Here is a 16,920-nt window from a genome sequence, read left to right as displayed (position 1 = left end):
TTTTCAAACTTTGTTCAGATGGTGATCAGCCTGGCAGCGCTTCCATAACTAGTAGAAACAGCCAGCAAACACAGAAACCATCACAGACAGATACACCTCTAGTGGCAGGGACACAGAAGACCTCCCGGCCTCCCTCTGTTCGTCCTAGACCTGACCACTTACCTCTAGGATCTCCAGACCCCGGAGCCCACCCCCTCTATCTGGGAGTAGCATCACTTACAGGTAATCAATTTGATATACAATAAATAAAATAAAAAGCTATCCATTAATATCCATGTGCACTGATTGAAGAATCATCTTGGAACATTGTTGCTCTTTCTCACAAATACCACTGTAAAAAATACTCCACTGGCCTTATGCAAGTATGCTCTCTGAGTACAGCATGCAGTATGCGGCACACCAGAAGTCCAGTAGCTAGCTGTGGCTTTACTAGACTGTTGGGTGCAGTTACACATCAGACTGCTTAATGACCTGACTGCACCTCTGTTGGATAAAGTCTAGAAAGGTTCAGAGCTGCAGTGTAAAAGCATCAATATAAAAATCTCATCTGCTATCTAATATATGACATTATTTCAGTGTGAGAGTCTGTATCTGTGATTTTATTTATTTATGAAAATAAATATTTTATTGTTTTTGCGCTCATAGAAAACATTTGCTTTGCAACATTTGCTGTGAAATTCACTTATAAAGTGTTGTGTTTAACTTGGAGGCATCTAACAGTGTGGTTTCAGAATTCAACCAAGTGAATTCTACAGGAAAATGTGAATGACCTTGCTCGGGTCTAGTTTGTTTGTCTTTGGTTGCTGCAATGTGTTGTTGGACTCATGTAAATGTGAAGCAGGCGACTCTACTGACCTGTAGTTAGAGGTCATTATGCAATGATGAAATCTTAAATATGAACACTGCTGCGTAACCTATTACTCCTAATAGAAGCCTTCACTACTATGCATTGTACCTAGAAAACATTGAACCATCTGTTTGCTTCTCTCTTTTTTGATTATTATTATTCTAGACTTTGGTCCTCACTATTTTGTCAGCTGCAGTATTATTTTGCAAAGTTTTTCTCACTTTTAAACTTTTGAAAATATATCAGCTCGTTTGTGAAAACCCTCCTGCGTATGCAACATATTTTATTTTTATTTTTATCCTCATCTCTCCTTTCTCTTACCCCTCCAGGCGGCAGAGACAGGACGGGCAGGGCAGTAGTTGAACTGTATGGTGACCACCCGGGATGGCGAACAGCTGTAACAAGCCAGGAGATCTTCCAGATGCTGCTCTACTTCCACTCTATTACTAGGTAAGAAATGAATAAATCATTCAACCAAACACTTAAAATAGATCCTCTCTGCATTCACAGACCTGCTGGAAAGCAGGAGTTTTCTCATTTATGTGGTTGTCTCTGTTTTATTTGTGGAAATACTGTGTGCTAGTTGGAATGTTTGTTTTTGTAGGACAGAAATCAGAGACAGTGGGATGACACTAGTGTTCGATGCGAGGAAAACTAATCCTCAGCCGCACCTCTATAAAGCTTTGATGACTCTTCAGGTATGAAGCAAACAAACTTTCCTTATTACAGCTTGCTACAGCTGATCACAGGTAATTGATGTTTTATGTGTTAATCTCTGGCTGAGTGCTCCTGTTTGCAGATCATAAATACTGGGTGAAAGATCAAGTCCTAAAATGCATCAGCACCCTGCTTGTTTGCAAGAGAGCAAGAGATGACATTAGTTTTCAGTATACATCTGTTGATTTATTTGTCATGATTAGCTCAGTGGAGTGTTAAATCCTTGCAGGAGCAGCGCCCTCAAGCAGTGAGCAGTTTGGTTATGCTGGTGGACAAAGAGAACAACTTCAGACCAGAAAGGTGTCCAGGGATACAGGTCAGCTTTTTCACTCTTTACATCCATTTTTAAAAGAAAGCCCTCGTAAAGCAGGGGAGTTAAACATTAGGCCCAGGGGGCAGAATCAGCTCATCACAAACGCTAATCCAGCTCACTGAACATCTGTGTGTATGTATTACATGCCATATATGTATATATTATGCATTATTTCTAAGAGTGCAAAAGCATGTGTGTCTAGCCATGCAAATATCTTACATCTTGAGACTCTTTGCATTTACAGTCCTGTTCCCCAGAAGACAATTTCTTTCTTTTGTGAATGAAATCTAATCTCCTATATGTGTTTGCAACTAGCAACAGCTAAATATTTTGTTAAGAGAGTAAAATATGTCATATTGCATGACTATCAGCTGTTGAAGGAAAGAACAGGTCTTTAATCAAAGATAAGTTTTCTTTATCAGATGTTTTGTTTTCAACGGTGTATAAGATGAACTAATTACAAAACTAAATAGATCAAAACGATCTGCTGTTGATCTTATAAGGACAATCATCTAAATCAAATACCAGCAAACACACAGAGAGGTCCAAAGTTCCAGTTTTGTCCGTGCACTAATTAGTTAAAATGAAAGCAAAAAATGTAGAATTTGAAGGATTTAATAAACCAGATTACATAAAGATCTACAATGTGTCTGCTAAAGGTGATAAGTGAACAATCTCCTGTGGTTAAATACTGAGTAATGACTTAAATATGTTCCTGGTAATTTGACAGACTGATATAGTGACATCAGTTAAATCGTTGCTGAAGCTGGTGGAGGTGAGTCAGCTGAGTTCACACCTGGATGGGACACTGTCTCGTGGTAACGTTGACTGGAAGGAGCTACATCAGGTGAGGCCGTCACATTATGATATTAACTGTTTCCATTTGTCCATGCCTGTCTGCCTTTTCACTGCTTAGCCACATCTTTTGTTCTGCAGAAACTCTTCCCATTTGTCTACGATCTGCATGTGGCCTCCAGCCTGCTCCTGAGAGCCATCAGCAAGCTCGAGGAGCCCCGCAGGACAGATACTGTACAGGTACTTGAACACTTGCCTTTGACTGGTTTTTCATTTTGTTATTTGGACCTTGGAAATTGAGGTTACCTTCTCCTCAGTAACTACTTCTTTGTTTGGTCTTTATGTAACAGGGTGTGCAGCAGTGCATGATAGACCAGAGGACTCTGATGAGGGATGTTCTGGAGGACAGCCGATTGGTCAGCCTGCAGAGAGAGGGTGGAGCTATCCTGGCTAGGCTAAGGAAGCAGAGCGACCTCAAATACCCCCACTGTGAGGACTTTAGGTAACCACGAATCATCCTAATGCTATGTTTGCAAGTGTAGAAAATCCCAGCTGTTGTCCTACAGTCTGATTCAGGTTTTGCTGTGAAACAACAAGTGTCAGTATCTTTCTATAACTGGCAATTAAACATTGTTAGAATAGCAAAGTGTCATCTTAACATCACATTTGCCGTAGTTTATTGAATATGAAACAACAGGTACAGGAAAGAACATGAGGCCAGACACACTGATTCATTTATAAGTAAGTGTTTTCCTACACTTTGAGTAGGTGCTGGCCTTTATCTTTTCAGGTAAGTTACATTAAAAGTGTGGTCTCATCTTCAGTGGGGGTGCTGGAGTACACTGAAATGTTTAAAATGACATTCACTACTTTTATCAACTTCTTTGTGAAGCCTTTGATGTTACGTTTTCCTCAATACAGTGATGCAGTGGACTCAGTGACAGGTCTGTACAACCACGTTGAGGAGCAGGCTCACGTCCTCGTGCAGCGGTCCAACGTGTCGCTGGAGCACCTGGAGTACCTGCTCCAACTCAGAGAGATGGAGGGGCACTTCACACAGGTACGTTGACTGATGTTCTGTTTACTAAGGTTAAAGGTTTCTTATTTGAAAAGGTATTTTTAGACTAAAGTTGGTGTAGGTCCTGTGATCCTGACATCACAAAAGGCCACTGATTCAGCAAGGAATTAGGTGGCTGTATTGAAGTGTAGAATTTCAGGATTTTTGTGTGTAAATAAATTGAAAGTATAATTTAGCTGTAATTGATCATATAGAATATAGTGTTAAAAAGAAAAAACGAGGGCTTGTGCAAGATTTCCTCTAGTTTGTGGCTTTTAATATCACTTCATTACAAATTTAAATCAGGCACTGATGGTAACTTATTTATGCTCTAAGTTGATATATATATATATATATATACACACCTCAGTGTGTATATATATATATATATATATATATACACACCTCAGTGTGTATATATATATATATGTATATATGCATACATATTATATATACATATATATATATTTATATAAACAGGTAATATGCAAACAGTTTATATTTTATTCCTGCTCTCTTTGTGTTATAATGCGAATGAACAACAAAAAAAAACTAGACACTAAAACATTTTAATTAACTCAGTGCTGCTTTTAACTGAGAAATGAAAAGCAGCACATTCAGTTTAGTTGCAGCTGAATATGCATATGCATATGCACACACTGGAGTCTGCACATATTCAGTTTTCTTATATGCTACATTACCAAATACATAACTTTTGTGTCTCCACCCCTATGTAGATTCAGCAGTGGTTTAATGAGGAGGGAGAGCACCATTTGTTGGAGGCAGAGTCAGTGGAGGACTCTGGAGACAGAATGGAGCAGATCCTCAACATCTTCACTGGTTTCCTAATTGAAGCTAATGTCAGTCTAAGATTTTATTTGTGATTGCCACTCTCCCTGTATTTGTGTTTGTTTGTGCAGCTCTCTGAGTCTCTCTTTCTGTCCCCCTGCAGGACCGACGGCACCACGCCATGTCTTTGGTGTCAGAGGCCGAGCGGCTTCAGCAGAGAGGGATCTCCTACCCAGAGACTGAGGCGTTCAGGGATTTTGTCTGTACCTTCAAGTCAGGCCTGGAGGACTTCCTATGCCGAGCAGAGGCGTGTGGCAGAGAGCTGCAGATCATGGTCAACGTGTGCGATTTTTGTGAGCAGGTTTGTATTTGATACTTGTCGCTTGTTGCTCTCATACTGCATGTTTTGCCTGTTTGGGAACCCCAAACTTTCATACTTTTTATCCTGTACTTTGCATTTTTTAACATCTGACTTTCTAGGTTAGAACTACTCGTTTTTTAAAAAGTAGTAAGAAGTCTTTTTCATTTACTTTTATTTAAATAGACATTTCTTTTATAAACAGGCTACAGCACTGTCCAGTGAATGCATTGATTACCTGGACCAGTGTCAGTCCAGAATCCATGCAGTGCAGGACCTTGAAAGCGCCTCACAGGTTAAACAAAGAGACACTCTGCTCCAAAACCAAGACTCTAGTCCAAACATTGCATCCCTTTGTCAGTTTGACATCCATACAGAGCAAGGCTCACATCCAACCACCACCGGTGTTTCCCCCTCATGCACCGACAGCTCCATCCTCCAGGCTTTCCATGACAGGTTCCAACAGTTCAGCCAGGAGAAATTCCAGGAGGTAAAGGCACAGGCCAGCTTCCTGCAGGGCTCCCGGGGGATGCGTGTCTGGAACTTTGCCTGGCTGAGAAGTCAGGAAGCCCGGCAACAGCTTCAGGAGAGGATGCAGAATGTGGATGAGGTTTATCACCAGCAACCAGATTCTAGCAGCTGGTGTGAAGGTCATTTTGTTGACGTGGTGAGCACTAATGTTCAGACAGCTTCTCCCGGCAGCCATAATTTGGTGGTACAATCAACCCCTGGGCCTCGGCATCCGCAGTGGGAAAGCATCATGTCAGGAGCGGTGGATTTAGGAAAGAGAAGACCGATCCTGGGCAACAACTGCGCTAATTCAACAGCTGTAGCCTGCTGTAACATCATCGTTAAACCTGAGGATTACAGTGAGGCTGGAATTTACCAGGGGTCAAAGGTCGCTCCACAATCTCCTCATAGGTAAAATAATTTCTTTGGTTGTCTATCCATCCCTCTTATTAAATATTTAACTCACTTTGATTTCCAAAGCAAGTCTCACACTCTTCTGTTAGATAATATTTGTAATATTTGGGAGAATTTCTCTGTGTAATAATAATTATAATCCAATTATAGTAATTGTAGATGCCCTGTGCATTATGTCATGGTATACAAAATTTAAACAAAAAATACAAAAAGTGTTTTGGATCTCCGCTGGCATAAAAAATAAAGATTTATGGATCTGAATAAACATTTAAGATGATTAAGAACCTTAAAGGCAGTTTTGAGTTGGTTTTCTGTAGCATGGCTGTGCTACAGAAGTAGTAACAGTGTCTCTGTGTCATTTTTATACAGGTCAGAAAGGAGAACAGAAAGAGAGGTGAAGAGGAGACAAATAAGCAGAGCTAGGAGCAAGAGAGACACTGCCGCTCTGTCTCAATCCCACACTGTCGGCTGCCAATGGTTTCCATGGGGACGGGGTTTTGGGGTCAGGTCAGCGAGTCAGGACTCATGTACCACACGAGTGGCAAAAGCAGGATCATCTACTCCTCCAGAGCAGCGAGTTCGAACCCCATCATCTTGTTCCCACCATGGTCAGCCGTCTTGTCGAATCCTCCAAGAAGCTCAGAAGTTTCAGATCTCCCGCCATGGGAGCTTCTGCTCAGAAGACTCCTGCATGAGCGACCACGGGACTGTGGGGGGTAAAGGGACTTCATGCTGCAAACACTCCAGCCTGCCCACTGGGAGGAATGAGGGGACCTGTTGTTTAGAGAGTCCACATGGGAGTGCCAGCCGCGCCCTGTAAGTCTTCTGTGTGTGGGTGAAATCATTATGGCCTATAGAGAATAAGTAATATTTGATGATTAACTTTAATTTGGCTCATCTTATGTGGCTCATGTGAGTCTTTCATGCACTCTTTTCTGTCTCTAAGCTGGCAATGAAGAGCTACAGGTACTGTCTGTTCACTTTCCCTCTGTTTTTTCCATCTTTGTGTCATGGATTGATGGAACGGGCTTACTGAGCACAGACTATCAGTGCTGCTATTACCTCACTGGAAATTTCGAATATCTTAAATACTGTGCTGAGAAACTTTGTTTGCAATAAATTTACATTTAACCCAATGCAGAAGAAGTTGGGGGAAAAATGTAGGTTCGTGGTGTAAATATTTATCTGTGCCCAGCGGGTTGTTTCCATAATTCACAAATGCTGGCTTTTTTTTTCTTACTATATACGTGACGGAAGCAAAATAATAATGTATCTATCTGAAATGGGAAAGATAGCTGATGATAAGCGTAACAACGAGAATGTACAGTACTGTGAAAAAGTCTTGGACCACCTCTCATTTCTTTGTATTTTTCTTCAAAGAAGTTTGTTGTATTTTTTTAATAACTAACACACTGGTACACAATCATTCATTATGATAACTCAACATTATTGAAGCAGTGTGAGGTCATCTTGACAGAGAATAAAACAAAAGGCAGCCAACATCCGAAAAAGAAAACACTTTCAACCTTTCAACCTCAGAACTGTACACACAGATTTTGCCTTATATACTGTATTCCCATTTATGTTTGCACATTACAATAAACCGCTGCACCTTTACCTATATTTGTAGGAAAATATAAAAAAAATAAGGGCCGGTCAAAGACTTTTACACAGTACTGTAGTTATCAGAAGATGTCTGCACTTTTTTTTTTACCTGAGCATGTTAACATTTGTTTAGAATATTTTGTATGATTATATCCTCCTGTCACCAGGAGGCTGCAGCGTGTCATGGAGGAGTTGGTGTTCACAGAGAGGGAGTATGTCCGCTCCTTAGGCTACATCCTCACCCACTACCTCCCCCTAATGGACAGACTAGACATCCCCCAGGACCTCAGGGGCAAGCGAGGGGTCATCTTTGGCAACCTGGAGAAGCTTTATGATTTCCACAGCCACTATTTCCTGCCAGAGCTGGAGGCCTGTCCAAGGGAGCCTGCGATGATGGCCCGCTGCTTTCTCAGACACGTGAGTAACAACTCTGTGACTGCGTTATACTTTTTCATACAATATTTATTCTACATAATGTTTTTACTTCTTCTCAGAAAAAATTTTCACTTTACATTAAACTGTATTTTTCCACAGAGTGAGAGTTTTGGTCTATATGCTTTGTACAGCAAGAACAAACCTCAATCAGATGCCCTGATCCTGCACCGTCCCCATGACATCTTCAAGGTTAATTTACGTCTTCCTGTCAATGAAAAACTTTTAAAGCAGTTTTCTAACTTAATGATGTAAAGGAGATTTACTGTATTTATTATAACTCTAACTTACAACTCTAAAAGAGCTGAGTGATTAAAAGTATTCCACAGACAACGTTTTACCCCTCAGCTGAAGGGGCTGATGGGCTATTGTTGTTACCCACTTACCCCGTTACTGGCAGGTGGAAGGGAGGTGTGGAGACCCAACTATGTGAACATGATAAATCAAGAATGAGGCACTGTAGGATTTTCAAATCGATACGATTAGGGATGGGTATCGTTTAGGTTTTATCCGATACCGGTGCCAAATCGGTACTTTTGAAACGGTGCCGGTGCTTAAACGGTGCTCGAACCGGTGCTTAAAGAATGGAGAACACAAACTTTGTCCAAAAACCTCTCATGTTCAGCTGGTTTTTTTTGTAAAAAGATAACAATGTGTGCCTTTTCTGCAGCTATGTGGCATATATGGTATCACTCTTGGCTGGAAGCAGTGCTTAATCAATGGAAAAAACACAAACTTTGTCCAAAAACCTCTCATGTTTAACTGTTTTCCACTTTTTCTTTGGTCATTTTAGCCTTTTTGGCCAGGGTGAAGGGAGTATCTGCCATCAAACAAGAAGACAGCCGCATGTAGCTATGATGATGTTTGCTAGTTCACCTTACATGCATTAATGTAATAACGTGGTTAGCCTACTCAACGTAAATTACACACGAACAACATTAAGCTACTCACGCAGAGAAGAACGGCTGCTGCTGCATCATCATCCTCATCATTTCTGCTACACTGGCAGGGCTAGGGGCCAGGACTCTATTCTTCGGGTTTTTGGGGGATGTTGCTCCGGGTCCGATAACTGGCAACCCACCCGATGTGCACGGTGTGAGGTCTCGCAGCAAGCTATCAAATACCGCGCATTTCTCGGCTTTTAAAAAAAAACCGCTATGCGTCGCCAGCTGTTTAATCGGATTCTTGGTGTTACCTCCTTTGACAGTATCAGCTTAAAGCACTTGTTGCTGCTGAGTTTGCATATTTTGCTGTGAAGTACAGCCAGACTTTTGACCGCTTTGCCTTGGGCATTTTTAATCTGTAGCTCTGCTCTAACAGAACGTACGTACCTGGCCCCGCCTACTATCCTCGGAAACGTAAAATGATTGGCTAGAAGTGTATCACAGCTCAGGAAAAAAAAGCACCGAAATAAAGCACCGAAATGTGCGCTGCTTTTCGGTCTGGTTACTACCGTTTATGTCAGAACCGGTGCCATCATGGCACCGGACACCGGTACCCATCCCTAGATACGATAGATGCACCTGGTAAAAACAAATTCTAATCTGTGTGACCTCGATCTCACGATCGGGGCTTTTGAAAGTTTCAGAGTTTTCTGAAAATCTGGTGTTTGCGGTAACTCAAGAAGGAACCTAGGCACCTAGGATGTTCAAACTTGTACCATAAGTGCATTTTCTAGGAAGCGTAGGGGTAGCAGTATGTTTAATAATGCACCCTTCCAAGGTATATAAGAACAGCTCCCACCATTGTCCAACAGCTACAGTAGGAGTGTTTGTGCCATGCTTTTACTTTTTAGACTTACGCTCTACCTTTTTTGTTCCTTCACAGAAGAAGCAGCAGGAGCTGGGAGACATGATGGACCTTTCATCCTACCTTCTGCGCCCTATCCAGAGAATTAGCAAGTACAGCCTTCTGCTCCAGGACATGTTAGCTTTGGCTGGCTCATACAGGCCAAAAGATATAATCCAGGATGCACTGTGCACTTCTAATATATGCGCGCAAAGCGTGTCCGGCCCAGCTGTGTATGTGCCTGACCTGACGAGCAGTGAGAGGGAGCGGGAGAGGGCCGAGATCCAGGCTGCCGCAGCTCTGATTCGATTTCAGATGCGTCATGGCAACGATTTACTCACCATGGATGCCATTCAGGATTGTGATGTAAGATTTTAAAACGGGAGGCCGGGTCAACTTAAATTACAGTTGTTGCATGACAGTGACAGTTGCGTCCCCTTTTTTCTGTCAGGTGAATTTGAAAGAACAAGGCCAGCTGATTCGCCAGGATGAGTTCACGGTTTTCTTCAGGAAGAAGAAATGTGTCCGCCGCGTCTTCCTCTTTGAAGATCTGATTCTCTTCAGCAAGACCAAGAAGACGGACATCGGAAACGACGTGTACATCTACAAGCAGTCATTCAAGGTCTGCACATGTCCTTGCTCATCAAAGGGTTGTCAGAACCTAAATAGTCAACCCTTTTTGAACCTTAAAACACAATTTACAAGGAATTACATGTCAATGCTGCTTGAATCCTCCAGGATGAGAAATTTCTACATCTCTTTCTATTTTCTTCTTCAGACAAATGACATTGGGATGACTCATAACTCTGCTATGAGCGCTCTGTGTTTTGAGATCTGGTTCCGGAGGAGAAAAAGTGAGGACACCTACACTCTGAGAGCCTCAAGCGTGGAGGTGAAGAAAGCCTGGACCACAGACCTGGAGAGGATACTCTGGGATCAGGCTGCTCATAGTAGAGGTTGTGACAACATACTGTCTTTATTTAGCATTTGACCCAGTGCACGGTGCTTCACAGGTTTAAAAACATATTGTGAATCTACGTTTTGTTCCAGAAATGCGCATGCAGGAGAGGGTATTCATGGGAATGGACCGCAAGCCATTCATGGATATTCAACCCAGTGATGCTGCAATTTGTGACCGAGCTGTCAGCTGTGTTGTTACCGACAGAAGTAAGGAGCTGCACATACAACATTTTAAACTAAATTCCACTTCATCTATCAGATATAACATAACAATTCAGAGTTCTCTTGCAGTCTTGGTGTTATTTCCACCCTTTGTACTATAGTTTTAGTTTTTTCAGTTAATTAAAAGTTTAACATTTAATTCATCCATTTAACCCTCCCAAAAGGCTTGAGGTTGACATTAGGTTGTAATTATTATTGTGTCATGGCTCTGGGGATGGTTAGGAATTAATTGAGTTGAAAATCACTATAATCCATTGCAAAAAAAACAAAAAACATCATTCCTTTTCCACAGCTGATATGCTTGCAATTGGTGTAACACCACCAAAGTGTAACATTCCAATTGGAATCTTTACACTAGTAAAGATCCCCTGGATACAGGAAATCTGATCAAGGGCTGTGTCCTGAAACATATTTAAGTTAAATGTGACAATAAAGGCACTTTACGTGTTATTTGAAAAACTTTAACTTACAGTGGGGGAAATAATTAATTGATCCCTTGCTGAATTTGTAAGAATTTGTAAGTGAACAGTCTCATGTCATGTCATTGAATAAAATAAGTATTTGATCCCCAAGCAAAGCTTTAGCACTTGCTGGAGAAACCTTTGTTGGCAACCACAGCAGTAAGATGGTAGTTGGTCACCAAGTTTGCACACATATCAGGATTTTGGCCCAATCCTCTTTACAGAAACTCTTAATCCTTTATCTTTCTTGGCTGTCAACAGATTTTGTATATGGCTGAGGTCTGTGACTGGCTAGGCCACTCCACGACCTTAACATGCTTCTTTAGCCCGACAGTATGGGTATGGTATGGGGTGTGTCAAAGATTTTACGCCCATTGAGTCATTTACATAAAATGGGCTTGTTCTGCCCAACTGCCTTCAGATCCTCCATTGTAGTTTGGACTAATCCACCACCTTTCTCATTATCACTCCCACCTAATGAAGCAAGATCCTGCATGGAGCTGCAGACTAAGCGCAACTGATTGTCATTTGTATTTCTTCCATTTCCAAACAGTCACACCAGCAGTTGTCATCTTCTCACTAAGATTCTTGTTGATTGTCTTGTAGTCCATTCCAGCCAGCAGGCCTGCAATCTTGTCCCTGATGTCCTTTGCCAGCTCTTTGGTCTCGCCCATGGTGGGAGAGCTTTATACACATAACAATTTGAGATCAGGAGTATCTGTAATTAACTGATGAATACACTGATTGTAATCTGTGGGAACCACAAATCTGGCTGGTTTGTAGTGGATCAAATGATTATTTCCTCCACTGTGCATGTATCACTTACAAAGAGCACATCAAACAAAAGCTATTATAATTGAGGAAGCGCTGAAATACTCTCAAAAACTACTTTTTTGTATTTTTATAAAATTCTTTAATGAATTGTTTTTAATCAATTGCATATCATTTCATTCTTCTTGTTCTATCACATCACAGATAATTTTGGGGAATGGGGGGCTGTGCATCAGTTTGGTCTTTGTTGTACTAAACGTGTTATAAAGCGCTTTGAGGGTCTCGAAAAGCGGTATATAAATGCAATCCATTATTATTATAAACAAATTTTTATAGCACTGATTTTATTGATTGCCCTGACATTTGGTAAAGCCCACTAATCCAGCTACGGAGAGAATACTTTTTCATGTGCATGTACTTCAACAGTCCTCATTGCTCACTAATCAAGCCCATTATTGTCTCATTAATATCTATGTATGTCGTCAGTCCCTGTGGCGTGTTGTTCACACAGGGGTTTAGACTATCCCCGACCTCACTCCATTGGCTCTGGCAGCACCACCTCCACCACCCTCAGCCAATCGTCTTCCTCATCCGGCCGTGGCTCACTGCCCCCTGCCGGACATCCCGGGAACCTGTCGCAGGGCGTGGATGCCAATCCAGCTGTCTGCTCCTCCCCTGACGCTGTGACTGACAATGAACTCAACAATCATCACCTACATCAACATCACCTTAACTATGAGCAGTGCAATGATCGCCATCCACTGAGTGAGTTTATTTTAAGGTTTTTTGTTCCCTATAGAGAGACGTGTTTGTTTGCTGCTGACTTTTTAACTTACTAGCATTCAAACAGTAAATGACTAAATGATAAATCAGAACTAATCATATGGTGATTATCCTAACATAGAGCAGTAGTTATATTTAAATCCACTGGAGGGTTTAAGTTTATCTTTTAGTTTGGCCCAATCTAGTGGCACAGCAGTGTGAAAAACTGCAGTGCGATCTTTACTAGGTTTCTATTTTTTTCTTGAACATCACTATGAAATGTTAACTTATATCAGTTTGATGTCAAAAAACCTGTTTTCTTTCCGTGTAGTGGACAGCACCGAGTCTTCTGAGGAGTGCACGAATCTCTTCAGCAGCTCGGAGCACAGCTGTCTGTCTGCCATCAGTGGCGAAATAGTGGACGACTCCTCCTGTGTATCTCAGAATTCACAGACCCACCCACAGACCTGTCGGACACCCAGCCTGAGGCGAAGCAGCTCACCGACAGCTACCAGAAAGAAGCCAGGTGTAGCTCCCAAACCTCCTCATCTGGCTAATTCTCAAGTGCAGGTGAAGGTGTAACAAGGCAACCTGGTGAATTAGTAAATGAGCTGAAAATTATGGTCTCAGCGTTTCTCAGGTTGTTTTTGTAGCTCAGTTCATTAGCAGGTCTGATGCAGCAGTTTTCCAACATGACGATTCAGTGTCATTAAGAACTTAAGTTATGCAGTTATGTTTTGACTTTTTTATTACATGCTAATATATTTGAGTGGTTTCTTGTTTTGCAGGGTGATGCACTTATAATTGGAAAATCAACAGAAGTTTAATATTGAATCCCCAGCAGAAGAAAGGCAGGTTAAATTCTACATTTATGTCATTTTTCTGTGTTTTTTTATATTAAAAAAGGATACTATTCATGTGTATGTGGTAGTGCATATACACGGGGGGGACAGCATTTAAAATTCCTTAAAAAATTACGAAACCAAGCCCTAGCTTGAAAGACATACACCATAAAACTTTCTGTTGTTAAACCTTTAAATTTGAATAACAGCAGCTAACCTTATGTTGGTCATTTAATAGTCTTTGAAGCCTAAGGACACTTCTTAAAGAAATAGTGACAGATGTGGTTATATCAGTGGCACAGCATTCAGAATAATATGTGCTTTTAATATTTTTACAGATTGGACTTCAACTCAGGCTGGTCAGTCCTGCTGCGGTCACCCAGCAGAGATGGATGAACTATCAGAAGGAAAAATATTATGTACAACCAGACTTTGTCATTTTAGAGGCGTTTGGGGTTTGCTTTTGCATGTGTCATACCTCAGTCACTCAAATGTGGTAAATTTGATCATATGAAGAAGATAAGGCTGTGATGCTGATGTCACACATTCATCATGAAGTGTGAAACGTAGCGCCATCAGTGGGAGTTTTTTAATAAACACAATCAGATATGTGATACGAGGTGTGCCTAGTCTTTTTGCCCATCAGAGTCGTCCTAATGCCCCCCAATGCAGGTTTTACCTTTATAAAGAACCAGGTATCTGCTGTTACAGCTGTGGTGGATTAAAACCATAGCAAAAATATGCAGTTGAATAGGAATAATTATACCTGCTGCCTCACATTAGGTCACCAAAAATTCCAGAAAAACATTCTCATGTCATGAAATATAACTAATATATATTTTAAAGTGTGATTTGTCTTTTCTGCTGATGTCTGGAGGCTGTGTTATAAAAGAGCCCCTTGGGGTGACCAGATAGCAAGGAGGCATTCTATGACTGCATACTTTTTAAAATATGATTTGTATGATCTTCTATCCTGTACAGCTTGTACAATTGTTGATTAACAGGGATCATAGAGAATGTTTTATTTATGGCTGTCTTGAAAGGTAGCAGCTCATGTGAGACAAACACCAGAGCAGCATGTATAAACCACTCCAATCTAGAGTATTTAATGCTTTTTTTTTTTCTTTTGTCAAAGTCAAAGCATTGCTTAGGAAGTAAATCGCAATCATGTATTTTTGCCAGCTTAACCACATTGTTCTGCCAATACGCTCGCACAGAGCCCAGTACTACTTGGAAACTCAGGCTTAACATGAATGGGGATAAACTGAGAAATGTGGATACTGTATGGATTGAAATATAAAATTAATTTAATTAATCTACAGTAAATAACACTCGTAAATACATTTCTGTTTCTTCTGTACTGTAACCTTTTGAGGGTCCTTTTACTGCCACTGTATTTTTAAACTGATGCTTTTTACCTGTATGCCTCTAAGTTTCTTAGTAATCCTCCACCCACCGATGTATCTGTACGGAGAGACTAGTCACTCGTGTGTTTTCATATCTTGATTTAAATGACTGTGTGTGTGCAGGGAAGCAAGAAAAGCTACTTCATAATAAGCAGTGAATAGAATAAGGCCTTAATCTTGCAAGCAGAAACCACTTACCGTCTAGGGTCCACTAAGCGTTACATCTGCTCCATGTACCAAGTTTCTCTTTATGAAAACGACCATTAAAACACATTTTTAAATGTGTTTTCTTTAAAGGTACCGGTGATGAGTGTCATGATTTTCTAAGTTTTGTTATTCTATGTAAATATAAAGAGTATACAAATCATGACAGGAAAAGCTAAGGCAGTAACACAGTAGCCTTTGGTTTGCATGTTTGTTTTTCATGGCACTCACCTTTTGTGCATCTGTATCCCTTTCCTTTGTGCTGACTTGCTTTCTTTTATACTTTTTATTTGTTGATGTAAATTAGTTCTGTTTCTTAATTTTTCCTATTCAAGGTCAGTAGGGTTGTGTTGTTTCTTTCCACCCTGAATTAAGGTCTAAACGACTCAGTCATGTGAGGAGCAAAGAGAGGAAATGCAGCCCTTCCTTATTACACACACAACATCCTCACAGATACAGACACTTACTGTGCTACCTACATACGTGCATGATATATTCTGATGACAGTATAATTTTGCAAAAACTAGATTTTTTTTAATGTTATGTTTCAGCCGTGGTCTTCTGTTTTGTCTGTTTGTTGTTTTTACAAAAGCCATTTCATATTGACCATCTGACCTGTAAGCAACATGAGGAAAACCTCATCAGTGCTTTTATATAACCTAATGTTACTGAGCTAAAAACAAACAAACAAAAGTTGGTGTTGTAATTACCTACCCTTAATTTGAAAAGTCAGTGGGATGTGTTCCTGTTTTACATTGTAAAATGTAATTTATACTTTTATGTTCAACAATAAATTAATATATGATGTAAATGATTTGGGGAAAACTTGTTTTTGTTTTTATCTTTAAATTTAGTGAGTAAGTAGTAGTGTAATTATTTACTCACATCAACTGAGCCTAATTGCTATTACTTTGCTGAGTTAGCACTGTTTGTTTTAACACATGATTTACTGGTTTAGGTCGTGAAGAGAGTCTGTCACAATGCTAGATGCAGAATGAAAGTTCACAAAAAAGGAAGGAGTGTTGTCTCTCTGACCTTCATAACTAAAAACAGAGTTACTGATGTGAGGAGCAGACAGATGGGGGCGTCCCGATTAAGTTACACATGCTACAAATATCCCTCAGGAGCTGTTACACTGTGAAGTCTTTAACCAATAAGCAGCAGCAGCTGAAGTGTGATTTTGCAGAGTGAAAGGACACGAAACCTGCTGCAGATATGAGCCAAGGTAGGGCAGAAGGGGAAAAAAAAGGGTTTTAACACCTGCAGATTAAGATGCAACTTTGTCATCATTTTAGGTGGGGGAACTTACACAATCGGTGGCTGACTAAATACTTTTTTGCCCCACTGTATTTCCAGTCTCGCTGACCAAAGTCCTTAAACACATTCAGAAATTCACACACCTCTTTTGTTACTAAACTACTGTAGAGCCCTTTTCCTTTCACACACACGTTCATGTCACTACTTTGTCTGCAGCAGCTTTATTGTTTTCCGCCTGTATTGTGAGTTTAATCTCTTAAGATTTTTCGGGTAGTATAGTTTTATCTTCCTTTGAAAAATCAACTGCTCTGCTGCCACTACACTCTTTCATGTTTGTGATTGGTCAGATGCTACCAATGCCACTCCTTACATGGAAACGTGCAGGGGAAACCCTGGATTTACTCAACAAG

At 40.7% G+C, this 16,920-nt stretch overlaps 1 protein-coding gene across 1 annotated transcript in view; it reads left to right on the top strand.

The window, feature by feature from the left end:
- The window catches only part of LOC146684205 (pleckstrin homology domain-containing family G member 4B-like), a 30,858-nt gene extending 14,793 nt beyond the window's left edge, over positions 1-16,065 (top strand). Inside the window, exons 4-25 of the mRNA XM_085443483.1 lie at positions 19-222; positions 1,177-1,297; positions 1,452-1,545; positions 1,794-1,880; positions 2,608-2,724; positions 2,814-2,912; positions 3,023-3,174; positions 3,594-3,732; positions 4,467-4,589; positions 4,682-4,879; positions 5,082-5,797; positions 6,170-6,616; positions 7,573-7,822; positions 7,940-8,029; positions 9,665-9,991; positions 10,077-10,247; positions 10,404-10,581; positions 10,676-10,792; positions 12,526-12,804; positions 13,133-13,371; positions 13,590-13,652; positions 13,982-16,065. Coding sequence (XP_085299609.1) covers positions 19-222; positions 1,177-1,297; positions 1,452-1,545; positions 1,794-1,880; positions 2,608-2,724; positions 2,814-2,912; positions 3,023-3,174; positions 3,594-3,732; positions 4,467-4,589; positions 4,682-4,879; positions 5,082-5,797; positions 6,170-6,616; positions 7,573-7,822; positions 7,940-8,029; positions 9,665-9,991; positions 10,077-10,247; positions 10,404-10,581; positions 10,676-10,792; positions 12,526-12,804; positions 13,133-13,371; positions 13,590-13,628 — 4,187 coding nt within the window. The 3' untranslated portion in view covers positions 13,629-13,652; positions 13,982-16,065. The remainder of the gene's footprint in view (positions 1-18; positions 223-1,176; positions 1,298-1,451; positions 1,546-1,793; positions 1,881-2,607; positions 2,725-2,813; positions 2,913-3,022; positions 3,175-3,593; positions 3,733-4,466; positions 4,590-4,681; positions 4,880-5,081; positions 5,798-6,169; positions 6,617-7,572; positions 7,823-7,939; positions 8,030-9,664; positions 9,992-10,076; positions 10,248-10,403; positions 10,582-10,675; positions 10,793-12,525; positions 12,805-13,132; positions 13,372-13,589; positions 13,653-13,981) is intronic.
- The last annotated feature ends 855 nt before the right edge of the window (positions 16,066-16,920 follow it).

This window comes from Copadichromis virginalis, linkage group LG20 (assembly GCF_057382275.1).
Source record: "Copadichromis virginalis isolate Kocher_CV1m ecotype Utaka linkage group LG20, C_Virginalis_male_GT1.1, whole genome shotgun sequence".
NCBI classification, from domain to species: Eukaryota; Metazoa; Chordata; class Actinopteri; order Cichliformes; family Cichlidae; genus Copadichromis; species Copadichromis virginalis.
Note: the sequence above shows the minus strand (reverse complement) of the source record. Positions and strands in the feature narration are given on the sequence as shown.